Here is a 19,102-nt window from a genome sequence, read left to right on the forward strand (position 1 = left end):
ATATAAAAACAGAATTATAATGTTATTATTCAATTTTATTTGTTTATATTTAACATCATTTATTGGTGGGACACTGTGTTGGACACTTTTGTATAGAAAATTTGTTTAATTCCCAATACAACCTCTTGAGGTAGGATTTGTTACTAGACATATGAGAAAACTCTGATAAGGAGAGATTAAATAATTCACCCCAGTGGGTGAAGCAAACAAGTGGTGGAGCCAGAATTCAAGTCCACATTTTTTATTCCCAATCCTCCTCTTCATTCCTGTATCTAATACTCCGAGGAGTTTATCACAGCACTCTATCCTTTGCTTTATCTAAGGTGGTATGAAGGTTTCAGATTTTGAAGTCCTTCCAATAAAAATAATACATGTTCAGTTATAAAACAACTTTCATATAGTCTAGCAAAGTGACTTCTGAGGAAATATTCTGCAGATCTCTCAGGAAGAAGGGAGAGAGGGAAGTGACTCGGGGTTCAGAGTGTATGCATCCAGTTAGCACTCACTCTTTTCTAACTTCTCTTCAGCAGGCCTGCAACTCTCAAGTTTAGTTGTTGTAGTGGTGGCCAGGTTAAATGTATTCTCCCACTAAAAATATAGCTTTGAAATTGTAGGAGTAATCAGGAGCTCTCATTTCCCAAAGGGCTGCTGTTGGCACTTGATAGTCCCGCAATTGCTGGTGCGGTTGACATAATTGTTCGGGTAGTTTTTATTTCACATACACAGGGTGTGCACCTGTTGTCGGACCAGCTAAAACCATTCTCGCCCCTTGGTATTGGGCCATTCTGCTGATACAGTGTGTTATAAATATTACAAGGACAGGAGCAGTTTGTATTACAGGATAATACAACATAATTTGACGGACAAGCTCATTTCCTATTTATTCTCTGTAGTCTGAGACGTGAGTTAAAATTTCAGTCTCTGTTGTCAAGGTTATTACAAAATATGGCCAGTAGCTACACTTTCTTTGGAATATGCTCCATATAAGATATACTGGTAAGAGCTGCATTGCTCTTGTTTAAACTGATCCTAGTTGAGGGGCAAGGAGGGGTGGTATCTTTCAAAATAATAATAACTTGAAGTTTGAAAATACACTCTCCTCATGTGAAATCACTGCTCTGCTTGAGCCAGCTGTAATAGAGAGGAGCATCCTGTGATTACGAAAGAAAATAATGTGAGATGGGAATTTTGGACACTGTGTGTTTTGCTTGAGTGACACTGATATATTTGGAAGCATCTGTCTTCCCCTTTCACCTAGACGCATGTTTGTTTATTTTGGCCTCCTCTGGGCTACTCGTTCTCTCTAATGCCTTGTCCACAAGCTCTACCTGTATTTGGGTTCAAATACTCCTTCTTATAAGTTTATCATTACCAACAATTCCAACATTTGCTGGGGAATCATGTCCCAGTGTGCAGTTAAATTCTTGAGTTTAAATAGTTTCACTATCAATAAAAAGCAATATCTTCTTAACTAGGGAAATGTGTAATCATGTTTTCCCAACGTACCATGCACAGAAGGTGTGATTAACTAGTGTTCTGTTCCTTTCCATTATATTCCTCACACGCATATTAAGCATCTATGTTAGCTAATGCCAGGCAGAGCTCAAACTCAGAAACGCTTTTGCTGACTCTTTGCTCTTCATGATATATTATTATTTTAAAAACACATATATAGTGCTACCCATATGTCAGGCACGGTTCTAAGCACTTTACAGAGATTAACTCTTTAATCCGCACAGTACCCTTAGAAGGGAGTATTGTTCAAGGTCACACATATAGTGCTGGTGGAGCCAGGGGATTCAGACCCAACAGTGTGGCTCCAGAGTTTGTGCCCTCCTGCACTACACTATGCTTTGTCTATTCATTTTCAGATAGAGATAATTTATATGCATTGAAAAATAGGATATAGTTCCTGCCCTCAAAAGGTTTACAATCCAAATCCATTACTTCTTTCTTTCCATACATACCTTCAAAGGTCTTGATAGAGCACTACAGCTCATTAATTTACTAGATACCTTCATTTATTAAGCGTTTACTGTGTGTGCTGGAGACACACAGACAATGCAGGCTGCCTGTTAAGGAGCTGACATCAGGGAGGAGTGCACAGTTCCTCTGGTAAGTGCTAATGGAAGGATGTATTTCAATTAAAACTTTCCAAAGGACATATGTTTGATTTGGGGTTTGCTAGATGGACAAATGGAGAAAGAGGAAGGAATTATAGGTGGAAGGCACAATGGTATATTTATATGAAGGAGCAGAGTGGGAACGGGAATGGAAATAATTAAGAGTGTGATATGACTCTGGTCTTATCCAGATAGGGTCTAAGTTTGAACGGTCTTGTATTCCTTGACAAAGATGTGGAATTGATTCTATCAGAAGTGGGAAATAATTAAGAAATTTAAGTAGTGAAAAGACATGGTACATATTGTGTTTTAGATCTGTTAAATGGACTGTTTGATTCAGAGCTGCCAATGAAAGCAATTTGGATTCTGAATTTTGTTTTTTACCTCTTTCACCTCATCTTCCTCCTCCAACTCATTTGTCTCCTCTTCTTTGGTCTCTCCCATTTTTTCCCCTAACCCCGATCCAATCTTGTCTCCCCTTCTAGTGATAAAAAATGTCTTTACTTAGGGCCAGCCTGGTGGTGTAGCAGTTAGGTTCTCATGTTCTGCTTTGGCGGCCTGGTGTTTGCCAGTTCAGATCCTGGGCGTGGACCTACACACCACTTAGCAAGCCACACTGTGGCAGGCATCCCACATATAAAATAGAAGAAGATGGACATGGATGTTAGCTCAAGGCCAATCTTCCTCAGCGAAAAAAAAAGAGGAGGATTTGTGGTGGATATTAACTTAGGGCTAATCTTCCTCAAAAAAAAAAAGTCCTTATCAAGATTTGATCTCAAATTTTCAGGAGTATACCCAGTATCTGCCGTTATACCTTATAATGAATTTAAACATCAGCCTTCTTTCGACTTGTCAATTCAAGGATTCCCCTTTGTTAATGGAATTTCAAACTTCATTGTGAGAGAGAGGAATATTTATTTGGAGGAGCAATAAACTATTGAACGAAGAACCTAAAATTATGATGCTTTTGTTGTTCTCTTCTCAACGAAGATCCATCCTGCCTCACTGAGATGCATTTGACTTTTGCTGTGTCCTAGTTGAGAGAAGCATCAGCAATGTATATCTCCAAAGAGCTCTGAGATTCCTTTTGAACTCTACCTCTTCCTGAACGTGTCCTTCCAGCACAAAATCCATCTTCTCTGAGTCTGTTTCCTCTACCGTGTTTACCTAAAAGAACTGTTAAAAGATAATGCAGCTGGAGCTACTTTATAAAAGCACAAGGCAGATGAAAGGCAGTGCTGTTAATTTATGCTTTCAGCTAGAGTGGAGCTCTTCATTTCCATGAAGCAGTATTCCTCTAGGAGCTCTATTTAATGGCCTAAAATTTTCATCTTTCTGTAATAGTGAGAAAAATTCAGTTCACCTTCGGTTCTTGCATATGAGGTCACTTTGTTCTTGTCAGCCTTTTAGAGAATCTCTTTCATTTCTGGAAGGAAAGGCTAACTTTCTAAATGGCCCTTGATTTGCATGAATGATGTCCTTCAAGGAAATGTGCTTTGTTCCTCTCGAATTTTTATGCCTTCTTTCTTTCTTTAGATTGAAGAATCAATTGAGACACACTTTGTCAGCCATGGCAGAAGGGCCCTACTCTACAGGCCTCCTTTCTACAGCAAAAAGGAGCTTCGACTCCTCCAGCACATTCTCACTCAGCATCGCTACACAGTTGTCATCACTGAAGAAAGACTTGATGCTGACCCTGGCCTGGGACTGCTAGAAAAAGGTCAGAATAAGAAGTAATTACCAAAGTTGCTTGACATGTATTGTTAAATAATTTCTAGAATGTGCTACTATCTTCCTCTGAAAAAATTCACAGAAACAAATTTTTACCTATGATCAACTTTCTTGCATTGTAGAAAACTTGGCTCCTTTTCCACTTCCTCTGTTTTTCTTTAGCTACATTTCTTTATTCCTGAGATGATTTTATTTATATTTTTGTAGCATTTTGGAGTTGCATAGTTCATGTTTAAATGCTACATAAAAAATGTTTATGTTTATGAGCCTGAATACATGTTCTGCCCGGCACCAAACGGCTCCATATTTTAAGAAAATTGCCACTTCATCTGACTGCAAGTAGAATGTGCTGGAAATTGTTTTGAGGAGCCGGCTTAAATGTGATTCACATATTGGCTCTCAATGTGAAAGAAGTATGGATATTTATTACACATGCCATTACTAGTCAAGTACTTTTATTTCTATCATTTGAAGTGAAAAATAAGAGGTAGGTTTTTAAACAAGTTATTTGGAAAGAAAGTTGAGTAGATGTTGGAGGTCAAAAAGGGCAATAACATAACAGCTAACATTTCTTGAGCAACTAACCATGTGACAGATACCATTCATGCCCTCATTCAGTGAGGACTGAAGCCCCCTGAGCACCCTAAGATTAAGAAATATTAATTCCCTTCCTCCCACCATATTCCAGAAGAAGAAGTCGAGGCTGCAAGAAGTGAAGCAACTCACTCTTATCTTAAACCTGGGGTGAGGGAAGGGCAGGGTTTGAACCCCTATGTTCTAGCTCTTATTTCTGTGCACTTCTTCTTCACCTCTTTGTTGCTCCAGTCTCTCTTTTGGCCCCTTATCCAGCGCTACTCTATCATTGTTAGAGCTAGAAGGATGTGGAACACTCATTCAGCATGAGCCAATCAGATTTTTCTCTTTATGATTGCACAATATATCTATTTTCCTATTTAATAAAAGGGAGGAGAGGAAAAGCAACTTGAATCAATGGCTGATCTCAGTGGTTTCCTTTGGGAGAAGATAGTCAGATGCTAATGTCACAATAATTTTCATTTTTCATTTAAATTTTGACAATCTTGCCATCCTCAGAGGACTTCTTCAGTTACATGTCTTCCTTGCTCTTTAAAGTGCTAGTTAATGCTGGTGAATGACTGAGATTTCTGGAGACATTTAGCCATGATCATCCTTTACCACGTTCACCTTTTACCATGTTGGCAGTAAAGTTAATAGCTTACAGCTAGCAACTAACTTAAAACTTGGCTAGTAGCTAGCAAAGCTCTCAGAGAATAGAGCCCCAAAATATCCACTTTGGTGAAAAGAAAGGTCTTAAAAATGTGCAGATTGTGGACCATCAGGGCAGGTCCAGGAATGCGATTTGCTGGTCCTTGCCCCTCAGTGGAAGCATGGAAATACAGAGCACTGGGCTTCCGGAAGCAAATGAGAAAAACAAAAGGGAAGGTGGAAGCTCCGGAATATCAAGGAGGATTGAAAACAAACTTTGCAAACCTCATTGGGGTTGGTTCTATTGAGAAGGACCAATTTAAAGTTCTGGAATGCACATAAACGATAGTGTCAGAAAACCATTTATCAGAATAGCTGTCTGTGTAAAGGAAAGATATAAAGAGTTCAGTCTCCCACTCATCCCATAAAATATTGTAGCCCATCCCCGATCCAGGTGATGGACTGTGTAACCCCGGCATGCATGCCAGGTGAGCTGTGCTCCTAGAGTCGTGCAAAGCATTGGCCCTGATAACACACCACTGTTGTCTGAAATTCCTATGTTCCTCTGCATTGCAACTTCAGTTTTCAATTTTCCCCAGTTGCAAAGCAGAAGGAATATGTCTCCCCTTTCCCTTGATGTCCTTGGATCAGTTTTACAAGGAAAAAGAGGATTACTTTGCAGCTTCCAAATACCCAGGAAGTGCAAAGATAGCCCAAAGGCAATAGAATCTGGCAGCCAAAGCAGTTGCTGGGCCCCGTGGCACAAGATAACTAGATGGTGTCACCAGAATTTGTCAGTGTAAGTGCTGACTTGGTTCCCCTTTCCCACATTCCCACAGTTTTTAAAACATCCACTTCCCAACTCTTTCTTGGTATTCTTCTACTCTGTATAATAAGATATTATTCCTGGATAGGCCTCAAGAAAGGGTAGCAATTTCACAATTTCATGAGTGTGGAAAATTGATTTTTGGTTTTTCATTTGATTTTGCAGTTTTCACGGTGAGAGCAATGTGCATCAAATACCTGAAATGAAAAAGTTCTGTGACCGGAATCTAACATTTCCTTGATTATCCGACATAAAAGAACACCACTTTCCTATTGCAGCTTATTTTTGGTGGCTACAAATTTAATCTAAAAATTATGTTTGAATTGAGGCACTCACTACAAAAAATATTTTCTGGAGATTTGATTCTTGTCGAATTCGTTTGTTTAGTCTCACATATTCACGCCATGCTTATTTTACCACATGTGCAGCAGCGGAAATTATGAAGCTATATTGGCATGTTTAAACAATCTCCCCAGGTTGAACAGCTTGGGGGAAGTAGAAGCAATTCAGGCTGATCTGGAGACCTACCCCACCTATCATTCACTTTATTATTGCAGTTTCTGCTGTTTGCTAACCTGAAATTAGAATATTACATTAAAAATAAAACAGATACTCCCACAAATGTTACTAAGTGCCCAGGTGCATATTTGACACATTTGTAAAATACATTCTTGGTCATAGGAAAATAAATATAAAATGCATTTTTCTTATTCTACCTGTGTATTCCACCTGCTTTCTGCTCCTCTCCTGACCTGACTCCAATCGCGTCTGTTGACCTCTTTTTGTGCCATCCTTTGAAGCACAGATGGCCTCTTTCCAGTTTGGGGCCACTTTTTTTTTTTTTTTTTAAGCTGTTGAGGCCAGAAATGGTTAAAAATTAGAAAAAATGAAAGAGTCATAGGCCAGGCTGGCAACATTCCACTATTAAGCATAATCTGTTCTTGTACAGTAACTTTGGGCTTTATGTTGTATTTAACTTTTCTACTACTTCTTTAGCAAACATTTATTGAAAGGAAAAGCAAAGCAGTCTGGGGTCCTTAATTAGAATATTTTTTCCCTGGTTAATTCCATCCTGGTGACATAACAGAAGAGTTGGTGGCTCTAGCAGGAAAGACTATAGGGCCGTGGATATATGGCCTTGAGCAAGTTAAGTTCTCTGAACCCTGGTTCTCTCATGTGTTAAAGGCAGTAATGCTGTTTCCTTCTCAATAGTATGTGGTGTGAATTTAATCACTTTGTGACCCCCATCAGAGTTCTGGGAGGAGACTAAGTAAAGCCCAGCCAATAGTTTTCTTATTCAGCAGCCTGGGAGCAGGGCCCAGAAATTTATATGTTAAAGACGGACACAGATAATTCTGGTGTATAGCCCAGTTTGGGGAACACTGTCCTAAGAAATATACTATTGGTGCAAGGAATAGCAATTTTTAGAGTTAATTTTGGGAATAAAACAATGCAAAATCTGTTGCTGTAATGCCATCGCACTACCTAAGATTTAACTGTATAGGTATTTACAAAGATTTCATCCGTAAGCTGATTTTGAGAATAGGAGGACAATCGAGGGCAATTGTCTTCACAGATTCAGGCGTACAAAACTTAGCAGAGTGTAAAACATGTACTTTTACGGTCATTCAGTCCCTTGCTCTGGAAAAGTATATCTTATGCCCCTGCATTTGTAAGAACATATAATTCTCTAAAGGAAAAGATAGAAGCACTGACCAATTATTCCTTTTCCTAGCATCTAGGTGCTATTTAGCAAATCAGTGCTTTAGTATGGAAGAGTATAGTGGCCTGAGAGAGAGTAGATGTTTTCCAAAAGTTCTTACCTCTTTTCCATGGTAGCATCCAAGTAGCGTGTGGTCCAGAAGACTTTGACTCAGTAGATTTTATCATAGGGTCAGAATGATTTATGTATGCTTGAAGGGTAGTGCATATTTAGCAATCTTCTGTCCACCTCTGTCTACTTTACATTTTCAAATTAAATGTATAGGTAGTTCATATGAAAAACAAATGTCAACCTGCTATCTAAGTGACGGAATTGGAGTCAGTTTTATGGTTTCAAGTTGCTCTTGTTTTTGTAACTTGGGGTTTTACATAGAATGGTGTTTGAAGAAATACAAAAAGTGAAAGACCATACGGATTTTCTTGCCAGGGGTCAGCAAATTATGGCCCACTGGCCAAATCCAGCCCCATGCCTGTTTTTGTAAACAAAGTTTTATTGGAACGTGGCCATACATTTGTTTTTGTACTGTCTTTGGCTGCTTTTGTTCCACAATGGTAGAGTTGAGTAGTTACAACCGACACTGTGTGGCTCTTAAAGCCAAAAATATTTATTGTTGGAGCCTTTCCAGAAAAAGTTTGCTGACCCATGTATGTAGACTAATTCTATGTCACTTGATCCCATACGAAGCTGATGATTAAACTCTAGGATGGAGACAGTTTAGTTTTTTAACTTATACCAAACCTTATTCAAAAAGGATTTTATGGTTTACAATAAAACACACAGTAATAAAATTACCAAAATGGAAATATAAAATTAGGGCTCAAACTGGATATTCCTCTTAGCTACCACAGTTTAGGCTTAGTTTTGGCTTGAACCTCCAAGTGCCCAGAGCAACAAGGGAAAGAACAGAAGTTTTACTCTGAGGAAGAAGGGAAAACTACAGTTCCCCTCCTCTAATGTCCCACATGCCCAAGTAGTGTGTGTGTGTATATATATATGTATATATATATATATATATTTTTTTTTTTTTTGCTGAGGAAGATTCACCCTGAGCTAACATCTATTGCCAATCTTCCTCTTATTTTTTGTTTGGGGAAGATTAGCCATGAACTAACATCTGTGCCAATCTTCCTCTATTTTTTTGGACATGGGACACCTCCATAGTGAGGTTGGTGAGTGGAGTAGGCCTGCGCCTAGGACCCGAACCTGTGAACCTGGGCCACTGAAACAGAGGAGGTAAAACTTTAACCACTCGGCCAGGCTCCCAAGCAGTATATTTAAAACAATTTTCTCAAAGGGATTATTAAGTAGACAACACTAGGTTATGTAATGGGTCAAGGACCAGAGCAACATCTGTGTTGCAAATGAAGTGGATGTCATATTTTGGTTCGTACAACTTTCCAACTGGAGCTGTGAGAGTAACCTGACAGTGTGGTATAGTGAAGGCATTTCTAGAATGGGCTAGAGTTAATACCATAATAGATAGTATTTATCAATATTTGTATTGATATTAAACTTGATATATTGTGTTCTGGAGAACTGTATTTTAAACAGTGTTGCTTCACAGCTTTTCCTCCCTAATAAGAACACCGTAATTTGCTCTACTGTGTTCTTGGGAATCACTATTAAAAGATACAGTTATACAGCAAGAGATACAGATCACTACTCAATGTTGTGGGAAATACATAAAAAAGAAAAAGCCTATTTGCTTCCCTGTGTATAATTTGAGATTTCTTTCCTCCTATACTTTTATTTAAGTTCACTTGTACTCTTAAAAATGTCCAACGCATCCATGTATCCTTTGAAATTTAATCTAATTTTGAAGGTTTATTTATAATGACTACTTGCCAAAAGCTGTTTCTGAAGTTTGTGTGGAAAAGAAACATCTACTAGACACCAATCTTCACTTTTGTAATGGAAAACATATTTCAAATTTTTCTTCCTTTTATTTGTATTCAAAAAGAAGCCATAAGGAAGTCGAGATTTAAATTACCCATAAGTAAGGAGAGCTTAATCACAATAATTGCTTTTTCGGGGAGAGAGTAGATTGTGGTAATCAAAAAGAATTAGCTTTGGAGTAAGATGGAACCTGGGTGGGAGCCCCTGGGGTTACCTTTTAGTGGTTCTATTACCTTGGGCAAGTTACTTAACCTCTCAAAGCCTTAGTTTTCTTTTCCTCAAATTGATTGTTTTGAGGTAGTTCTGAGAATGGCACATCGTGGACGCTCCAGAAATGAAGGGTAATATTGTTATTTCTGTCAAGAACTAGTTACAGAGAGGAGATTGGAAAGATTCCTTTGTGGAGAGGTCTATCTACAATGGGTTCTATATGAAGTAGCATAAGGGTGCTGTTGCCGAGTATTTTGGGTTAAATGAACTTGATAGGTGATTTCAAGTCACTTGCTCCCAACTTACATGTTCTCATGGAAAGGTCTGTGTTGTAAATTCTCCTGAAATTCCAACACACAGTCCCATGGATCATTCCATTAGGAAAAAAAACTTTACTTATAAAAAATCTATTAAGCTCCTTGAAGTCAGGAACCATGTCTGTTCTGCTTTTGACTTAAAACCGTGCCGCTCACATAGGGATACACAATAAATATTTATTGGATACATGAATAACGAAGATAAAATAGTAGACCAATATTTGGGTCCCTTTTATAGTGAACTACCTCAGAGAAGTCACATTAAAACTTAACTGATAAACCTTTTATTTGTATATAAGTTTGTAGGAACATTGATATTCTGTTCATGCTCAAATCTGGTCTTAAAAATAATGTGACCACAAATACAGTAGTATATAGGGCTAATTCTTTATGCATCAAATGATTCTACACTGTTGAAGTTTTTAATGCTTTTGTCCATTTTCCAGAGTTTGTCTCTTCTCATGCTCTCCAGACTCTCCTGTCACATTTACCAGTGTTTCTTGGCCTGTTGGTTTTGGGGGGAGTGCGGCTGAGTTTAGTTCTAAACATCTTCAACGTCAAGTGCCGTGAGCTTTTCATCTGGATGTGTTTAGCAGAAACTGGAGCGAAGGCAGGGGCCAGGACAGGAGATGTAGATTTGTGGATTATCTGCTTAGAGGTGATAACTGATTCACTGAAAGTCTAATATTCCATAAGACAATGGAACACGTAGTGTTACCTAAAAATGCTGTCCAGTTAAGGAGGAGGAAAAGTAAGCATTTAGCTTCTGGAGCCTGTGAACATAGAAAGCATTAAGGGTCAAAAATCCCATCACATCATCTAGGTCCTGTTTGCATCCTCTACCTTACGTTCTCTAGTTCTTTTCTTAGCATAGTGTAAAATACTCACTTTTATGCTCTTCCAATCCCTTGCTTTGGAAAAATATATTATACGACCCAGGATCTTTATAACATATATATCTCTAAGGAAAAAGATAGAGTACCATCGAATTATTTTCTTTCATATCATCCAGATACTATTTAGTAAATTATTGTTTTAGTTCATAGAATGGAATAGTGGCCTAAGAGAGAATAAATGTTTTCCAGAAGTTTTTAACTTGCTCCCAGGGTAGAGTCTAAATAATATGTCATTTAAGAGACTCTGACACAGAGTCTATTTTATCATTGGGTCAGACTTATTTATGTGTGCTCAGAGAGGGCATATTTCTACTGTTGCAGCAGGAACCAGAACTTCAGCAGGAACGAGAAAATGGATTGTTCCAATTGAAAAGGATGTTTCTGGGAGGCCCTGCAAGTAGTTGGACCGATATTTTCGTATTCCCACTGTTTAACAGGATGCTTGAGTACAAGATTTATTTGAAGTAGCTCTAGAAGGCGTAACTAGGACCAATTTAAGGATGAACATTTTATCAATCAGAGTTATCCAGCAATGGAACCGTCCATCTCGAAAAGTAAGTTTTGTTGGAACAGAAGCAAGTCAGAGACGCCGCTGGGTGAGTTACTTTATTACTCAGGAGAGTGAGTAAAATCACCACCAAAGTCTTTTCCAAATGTGCACTGTTACATTTATACAAACAGAATGAGAGAAAGCACGACAAGATTTTAAACTTCTGTCATTCTAGGAATTCCTTTTCTTTAGTCTTTGCGCTTAGTCGCATTTCCTATGGGCAGAAGAGAGGAATGGGAAGCCAAGAAAGAGTGGAGAAACATGGATCTGGAGGCCAAATTGGAGATGGTCCTTTTGGCTAGTGGTGCATGTTTATAGCAGATATGCTTCTCCCGGTCATTTAAAACTTGAGAGCCTAATGAACTCCTCTTCTCATTCCTTTTCCCCTCCAGCCCCGCACCAGCAGCCCCGCTGCTTTCCTGAGTTTAATATGCTGTCTGACTATTTAGCAGGAAGACCAAAGAGGAAAGGTCACGTTTAAAAGGCAGAGTGTGTTTTCCCTTGTCAGTATTTTGCCTAGAACACATTTGACATACGTTTTTTATTATGCAAGTAATAGGTTTTGGGCGGTATCAGAAGTGCTTCTGTGCCCTTAGTTAATCAAACTGAAAAAAAAAAGAAATTGAATCAAAGAAACTTATAAGCCTGCACCATTCTATTTTATTGTATTATGACACACGTAATTGTGTGTTCAGTTTTGTTGTTATTTTCCTCAGTGCTTATAGAATTGCTGATGTATTTACGACCAAACAGAGTTTGTTCTTTAATTGGCACACTAGAGCCGAAGGAATGTTTATTTAACCTCAACTCAGTTGCGTTGTTTATACTACAAGGATTTGAGTTCAATTTACTTTAGTTTTTGAAAGTCTTTTTATTTATAAAAGTTGAGCTTCAAGTGACCTGCCCGTTCTGATGTTTCTTTTACCCTCCACTGTGCAAAGAGCACAAAAAACCAGTGTCTCATTTTTACTCCAAAGAAACTAAACTGCTTCCTTAAGTGGGTTAGTTCTTACAATTGAAAATAGTAACCAGATGTTTACTGAAATCCCTAGCATTTCTCCTTCAAGCCTAGCTTCTTTCTAATTGTTTGATCTTTTTAAGTTTCATAGAAACCAGATTGGGTATTTGAATTTTCCAAAGCTGGGAAATGTTTAATATAGCTTTGAAGATGCTTTCTCTGAACTGTTTTTTTAAAGGCACTTTTTGCTACTTTCATTTTTTAAAAGGATACAGCGTTGACATATTTACAAGTAATTTATTTCAGGTCATTGTTCTTTTCATATTTCTGTAGAATTGAAAAGACTTTTTTTTTTTTCCTAGAAATTAGATATTTTTGTTTGGTTTTGATGCAGACTAAACTATACCTTGAATGGCAGATTTAAGTTTTAAAAAATAAATAATTTTTGTATTATGTTTAGATGGAGGAAAGACTCCGGGAAAGATAAACAAACTCCTTCATATGGGACCTTTCAAGTGACAGAGTGTGTGGATTCACTAAAAAGCAGGCTTGGGGACTCCAGATGTAGTGTGTTTACTATGCTCGTGTCTTATCAGATTTAGCTGCTTGGAATATTTTAGACATTTTCCTCAATTTGGGAGGAGTTTGGGAGCATCTAACCTATTTCAAGACCACCTCTTAATTTTTGTACCACTTTTACTTTCTATTCTCCATATTGTAAATATTGTTGAAACCTCCAGAATCACTTCCTTTTAAGACTTGACTTTCCCTAAATTAGTTAATACTTCCCTCTGGATCTCCTCTATGATTTTTCATCATCTTTTTAGCTAAAGTTGCTTCCTCCTAACAGCATCTCTTTGTGGATGTCCAAAGTACAGAGTGGGAAACAAAGACTTAAGGAAAAGTAGACATTTTTTCCTCAGTAATCTCTCTCTAATTAACCCTCAATAGTCTGACTTTCACCACTCCCCACTATACCCCCTAAATTTAATTATCGTTTCAAAATTTACCAAGAAACTCCGTTTCGTTACAAAATTCAGTCATTATATTAATGGCTGCATAATTTTTAGAAGAACAGATTTGAGCAAGTTATGTAAAAAATTTAAAAAACTATAGATTAAACTTTAACGTGAATTCACTGAGGTAATTTCTCAATTTCCTTGATCTTACTCTAGTAGTGTTTCCCAAATTTGGTGAAATGTATGAACCAGAGTGGAATAAACACCTTTCCTAGCACTGAGTGTGTGCTACAGCGTCCAGAATTTTCTTACGAACTCTTTTCTCTTTAACTTCCTTATTGCTGCCCTCTCCTGCATCTCCCACCTTTCTGACCCCTCTTTCTTTATGTCCTTCCTCCAAATGGAGGCATTCTCCAAGATGTTATCCCCCATTATCTTTTTTCCCCTGTCTTAACACTGTTGCAGATTCGATAATCTCCTCCCGGGAACAGATTGGTGGTTGCCAGAGGTGGGGATGGGGGCGGGGCACGGGATGGTGTGAGGTGGTCCAAATGGGTGAAGGTCAAAAGGTACAAACTTCCAGTTATAACTAAGTTCTAGGGATGTAATGTACAGCATGGTGACTATAGTTAATAATACTTTATTGTGTGTTTGAAAGTTGCTAAGAGAGCAGATCTTAAAGTTTTCTCATCACAACAAAAAGAGCTGTAGCTATGTGTGATGATGGATGTTAACTAGACTTATTGTGGTGATCATTTTGCAGTATATACAAATATGGAATCATGTTGTACACCTGAAATTAACAGTGTTATATGTCAATTATATCTCAATTAAAAAAATATCTCCTTTGGGGATATAACCTCTAAACGATGTCGAATCCTAATGTGTCTCTTTAGGGAGAATTTTGAGGGAGTCCAGATTTTACAGGCACCTGACAGATGTGTTCATTTGTGTATCCACTGCCTCAACATGTATAGAACTGAACTGATCATCTTTCACCCCAGCAATATCTGTGGATCTTGCCCACCATGTTCCTCTTATAGTACCACATTCCCTCAGCCTCTCAGGCTCTAAAGCTCGTCATCAGGTCCTCTCTCTCCTTCAGCGGCAACACACATCAGGCACCAAGCCCTGTAAAGTATGCCTCCTCTCTGCCATGGCTTCACGTTCCTTACTGTTACTGTGCCTCTCTCATGCTGTCACCATTGCTACAAAATACTCTGCCAGCTGCTGGCCCCTTCCTTCTTCAGTACAACCCCACCACAACTGCCACTTTAATATTATATTCCACAAGCACAGCTCTGCTCACATCACTTCCCTGTGCAGAAGTCTTCACTGATTTCTCATTTTCTCCTAAACAGAGAAATTTTTTTCTTAGCCACATATTTCTTAGCCCGGCGTTCAAAGCTTCCCACACCATGGTGTCAGATACGTCCACATCCCTGCTGTAGCATGGTTCTGAGGTCTGTCCTCACACTCAAATTACCCAGGGAGCTTAAAAGGTAGAAAAGCCAATGGCAAGGCCCCACTTCAGAAAATTATATCAGAATTTTGGGGGTAGAGATTGGACCTGGGCATCACTAGTTTGTTAAAAGCTTCCCAGGTGATATTAATGTGCGGGCAGGATGGAGAACTACGGTTAGTCTACTCACCTTCACCTGATCACGTTTCAAGGCTTTCTGCTTTGCATTGCTATTGAGGTTTTTGCCTCCTAGCACTCCCTCCTTTCTGCCATTTCTTAAAATCCAAATTAATATATAAATTCCCCTCAAACTAGAAACGGTAAACAAGTTCTCTGAGACCTCATCACACATTATTCACACATCTCTGATGCCTGGAGTATGCTTGTTGTATTCTTTATTTTTTGTTTGTTTGATTTTTGTTGGTTCATCTCATCTCCCTTTCTATATTAGAAACTTCTTGTAAAGCAGGGAGTGCTTTTTCATCTGTTTGTTCTCTATTCTGCATAGGGCACTGCCTTGCATATACCTAGTAGATACACAATTAAATGAATGAGCAATTGAAAAAATAAACCTGCAAATATACTGGTAAAAGAGCCGAGTCTTTCCTTCAGATATTTAGATACCATTTGCTTTTTTGAAGTTTAGGGAAGAAATAGTGAGTGTAATAGGAAATAGCTGTATGGTAGAGCAGAATGAAATGTGTTCCAGGCTGTGTCTGAGCAAAACCAACCGAAGAATAGCACTCACATACATACTGCCCCTCATGAAGGTTCTCTGGAACCTTGTTTCAGACTCGGTCAAGCCAGTCCTGTCTCTGTTTTCAGAGAAGGAAGAATTCCACCAAAAGTTAATAACTTTTTAATAACGATAACTCATGTCAGCTCTTTCTCTAAGGAAAAATATGAAAGTCATATGTGAATCTCATCATCTGTGCAACAAAATGGTCTATTTAGAGCAGCTCTTGGAATTTCAAAAATCTGTTCAGCATTCCACTTTGTTATCACAGTGACCAAATAAAAGATTAAGGGGTGTGGAGGGCGGAGATGACTGTCAGGGGGTCCTGCTTCTCTAATAGCAATCTCTATATTTTGTAATTATCAGAAGGTAAAACGAATCCTTGTTTGAATATTTGCTTAAAGAACATAGTTTGGGCAAAGCTCCACCATAGTACCTACTGATTTGCTAGGACTATGATTCTCAGACTTATTGTGCATCAGAATTTCTGGAAGGCTTGTTAAATGGCAGATTGCTGCGCCCTACTCTCAGTAGATCTAATTCAGACAGAATGGGGAGGCGGGTAAGAAATAAGTTTCCGGATAATGCTAATGTGCTGGTCCTGGACCACGTGTTGAGAACGACTCTGCTAGGTACTTTATTACGAGTTTTCAGTGTTTCTTCCAGATGCACAAAGTTGTTCCTGTTTACTATTTAAGTAGTTAATGGCAAAACAATTTTCCATTTGCCTCAGTAGGACCCTGAATCAACCTTCTACATTGGTGAGAAGCCCCACTCTTAAATTTACATAGATGTAAAACCCATTAATTATGAGTCAACATGTAAAGCCTTCGTACTTGTTAGCTTAACTCTTTACAGTCAAGGCCAATCATCCCATTTTAAAATGATAGCAATAAGCAGCTGAATTTAAACTTTCTTTGGACATGTTGGGCTTGCTTGAAGATGGTGGGATCAAGGTAAAAATACATAATTTATCCCAAATGAAATTATATGCCCCCAATGAGGAGCGGGCTGGTACTGTGGAAAAGAGGAATATTGGCTTGGGTTGCATTGTCTATGTGAAACCATGACCAAGTTTCTTAATTTCTTTAGACTTCTTTCATTTTACAGAAGATGAAGATTTTTGCATGAGATGATCTTTAAGATTTATTCCAATTGGAAAATACATACAAAGAACAATAAAGAATGAGGGAGATTACCAATAAGGCCACCAACAAAGACAGTTAATTTAATATTTCTTTACAAATTTTGTTTAGGTTTTATACAATTTTCTAGTTTGCTTTTTCAGCGTACTGTTATATCAGAAACACATGCCATAAAAACTTTGTAAACATTATTTCAATAGCTATAAAATTATATTATATGGCTGTATTTAATGTTTAATTTAATTTCCTTAATCTTTCTCATATTGTTAGATATTTATGGTATTTCCAGTGTTTTACTATTGTAAATAATGTACTCACAAAATTTTTGTCTATAAATCTTTGTCTACTTTTCTAATTATTTCTTTAGTATAGTTTTCTAAGATTAAAATTGCTGGAATGAAGAGTGAGAATCCTGTTTGAAGTTTTTCATTCATGTTGTCAAAATTCTACCTGAGAAGATTAAAGCATGTCCCACTAGACATGCAAGAAATTTCCCATCTTACCAAACCTCGCCAATGTTAAAACTCTATTTTCTTTCTTTTTTGGGGTGGGGGAAGATTAGCCCTGGGCTAACTACTGCCAATCCTCCTCTTTTTCTGAGGGAGACTGGCTCTGAGCTAACATACATACCCATCTTCCTCTACTTTACATGTGGGACGCCTACCACAGCATGGCTTTTGCCAAGCGGTGCCATGTCCACACCCAGGATCCAAACTGGTGAACCCCAGGCCGTCAAGAAGCAGAACATGTGCACTTAACTGCTGTGCCACGGAGCCAGCCCCTAAAACTCTATTTTTTTAAGTGAGGTTGTTTTAAGAATGAGAACTTTATAGCCAGCCCTGATGGCCTAGTGGTTAAAGTTCAGTGCTGTCACCACTTCAGCAATCCCAGGTTTGTCTCCTGGTCATGGAGCACACCACCCATCTGTCAGTTGGCATGCGGTGGTGGTGACTCATGTAGAAGAAATAGAAGAACTAGAAGGATTTACAACTAGGATATACAACCATACGGTGGGGCTTTGGGGAGGGGAAAAAAATGGAGGGAGATTGGCAACAGATGTTAACTCAGGACAAATCTTCCCCTGCACAAAAAAAAAAAAAGAAAGAATGAGAACTTACCTGTTGTTCTATGGAAGTATAGCATGTAAATCCAAGTTCACAGCTGTAGTGTAAAACAGATTAAGTTGTTGCTGGATTTTGGTACTTGAATCATAGTAGGAATGCTGGGAATGCCAGAATGGCAGGCACATTCCGTGGTAATCTGAAGGCTCATCCAGATAGCCAACGTATCAGGAATCATGAGTGTTTGCACTTCCATTGGTTTGTTTGCTCAAGGATTCCTAGTCATTATTTGTCCATTTTTTTAGAGATAGCATATTAAGTTTTATCAGCAAGACCTTTTTTTATGTGGTGCCTGAAATCTCTAACTCAGAACTGTATACAGCATGACTATGGCATGCTGAGACAGATTTTTTTTCTTGTCTTATAGAAAGAAATCCTGTTACTTTGTCACACTGAGTATTTTACATCAATATTATATCAGAGACATTTTGAATTTTAAAATGATCAAGATCTGGGTTAATTTTCTATGTATTTTCATTCCTATATAATAGTTAATTGGTATTTTCCTGTATTTTGAAAGACACACTATGTGTGAAAAGACTCAATGTCTGTTTTTTTCTCAGAGAATGGTATTTCTTGACTTGGACACATAGTCTAACCACATTTTTAGGAAATAATTTTTTCATTTATAAAGATGTTATATGTTTATGGTAGAATATTAAATCGAAATTTGCAAACACAAAGATGAAAGTGAAAATGACTCCAAATTCCATCACCAAGAAATAACACAGATAACAATGTTGTGCATGTTTCCAAGTATCTCTCTAAGCATAACACACACATGCACACACAAACACATACATGTGCACACACATACTTACCTCCTGCCCTTTTGCCTCTTGCTTCTTTATACAATAGTTTATCCTACATGTTTTAACAGATAAAATTTTAATATTTTGATACTATGATAATAAAAATATCACCATATCAGCACAGTTTTTAGCACTTTTAGTGTTTTTATATCACTAGTTTTAAGTTAGCCTCTTTTGAACCTTTACTAAATGCACTGTGCTGTGCACTTTATGTACATTAACTTATTGGATTCTCACTCCTAGTCCGTAAGGTAGGTGTTTCTCTTTTGCAGATGAGGAACTGAGCAGTGCATCTCACAAATGATGGAGCTGAGGGTTGACCCAAGGACTGTCTCTCTCCAAACCTGAGCCTTTAACCACAAAACCATACCAGTTTCTTGCAAGTGTATGAAAAATATTGCTCCATTCTTTTC

The 19,102-nt window shown here is 38.0% G+C and overlaps 1 protein-coding gene across 7 annotated transcripts in view; it reads left to right on the plus strand.

The window, feature by feature from the left end:
* CPED1 (cadherin like and PC-esterase domain containing 1) overlaps positions 1–19,102 on the plus strand; it is a 271,966-nt gene that overhangs the window by 22,672 nt on the left and 230,192 nt on the right. For all 7 annotated transcript variants that reach the window (XM_070264955.1, XM_023639557.2, XM_070264957.1 and 4 more), the window contains exon 3: positions 3,660–3,843. In XM_070264955.1, coding sequence (XP_070121056.1) covers positions 3,660–3,843 — 184 coding nt within the window. The remainder of the gene's footprint in view (positions 1–3,659; positions 3,844–19,102) is intronic.

This window comes from Equus caballus, chromosome 4 (genome assembly GCF_041296265.1).
Source record: "Equus caballus isolate H_3958 breed thoroughbred chromosome 4, TB-T2T, whole genome shotgun sequence".
In the NCBI taxonomy this organism is placed as follows: Eukaryota; Metazoa; Chordata; class Mammalia; order Perissodactyla; family Equidae; genus Equus; species Equus caballus.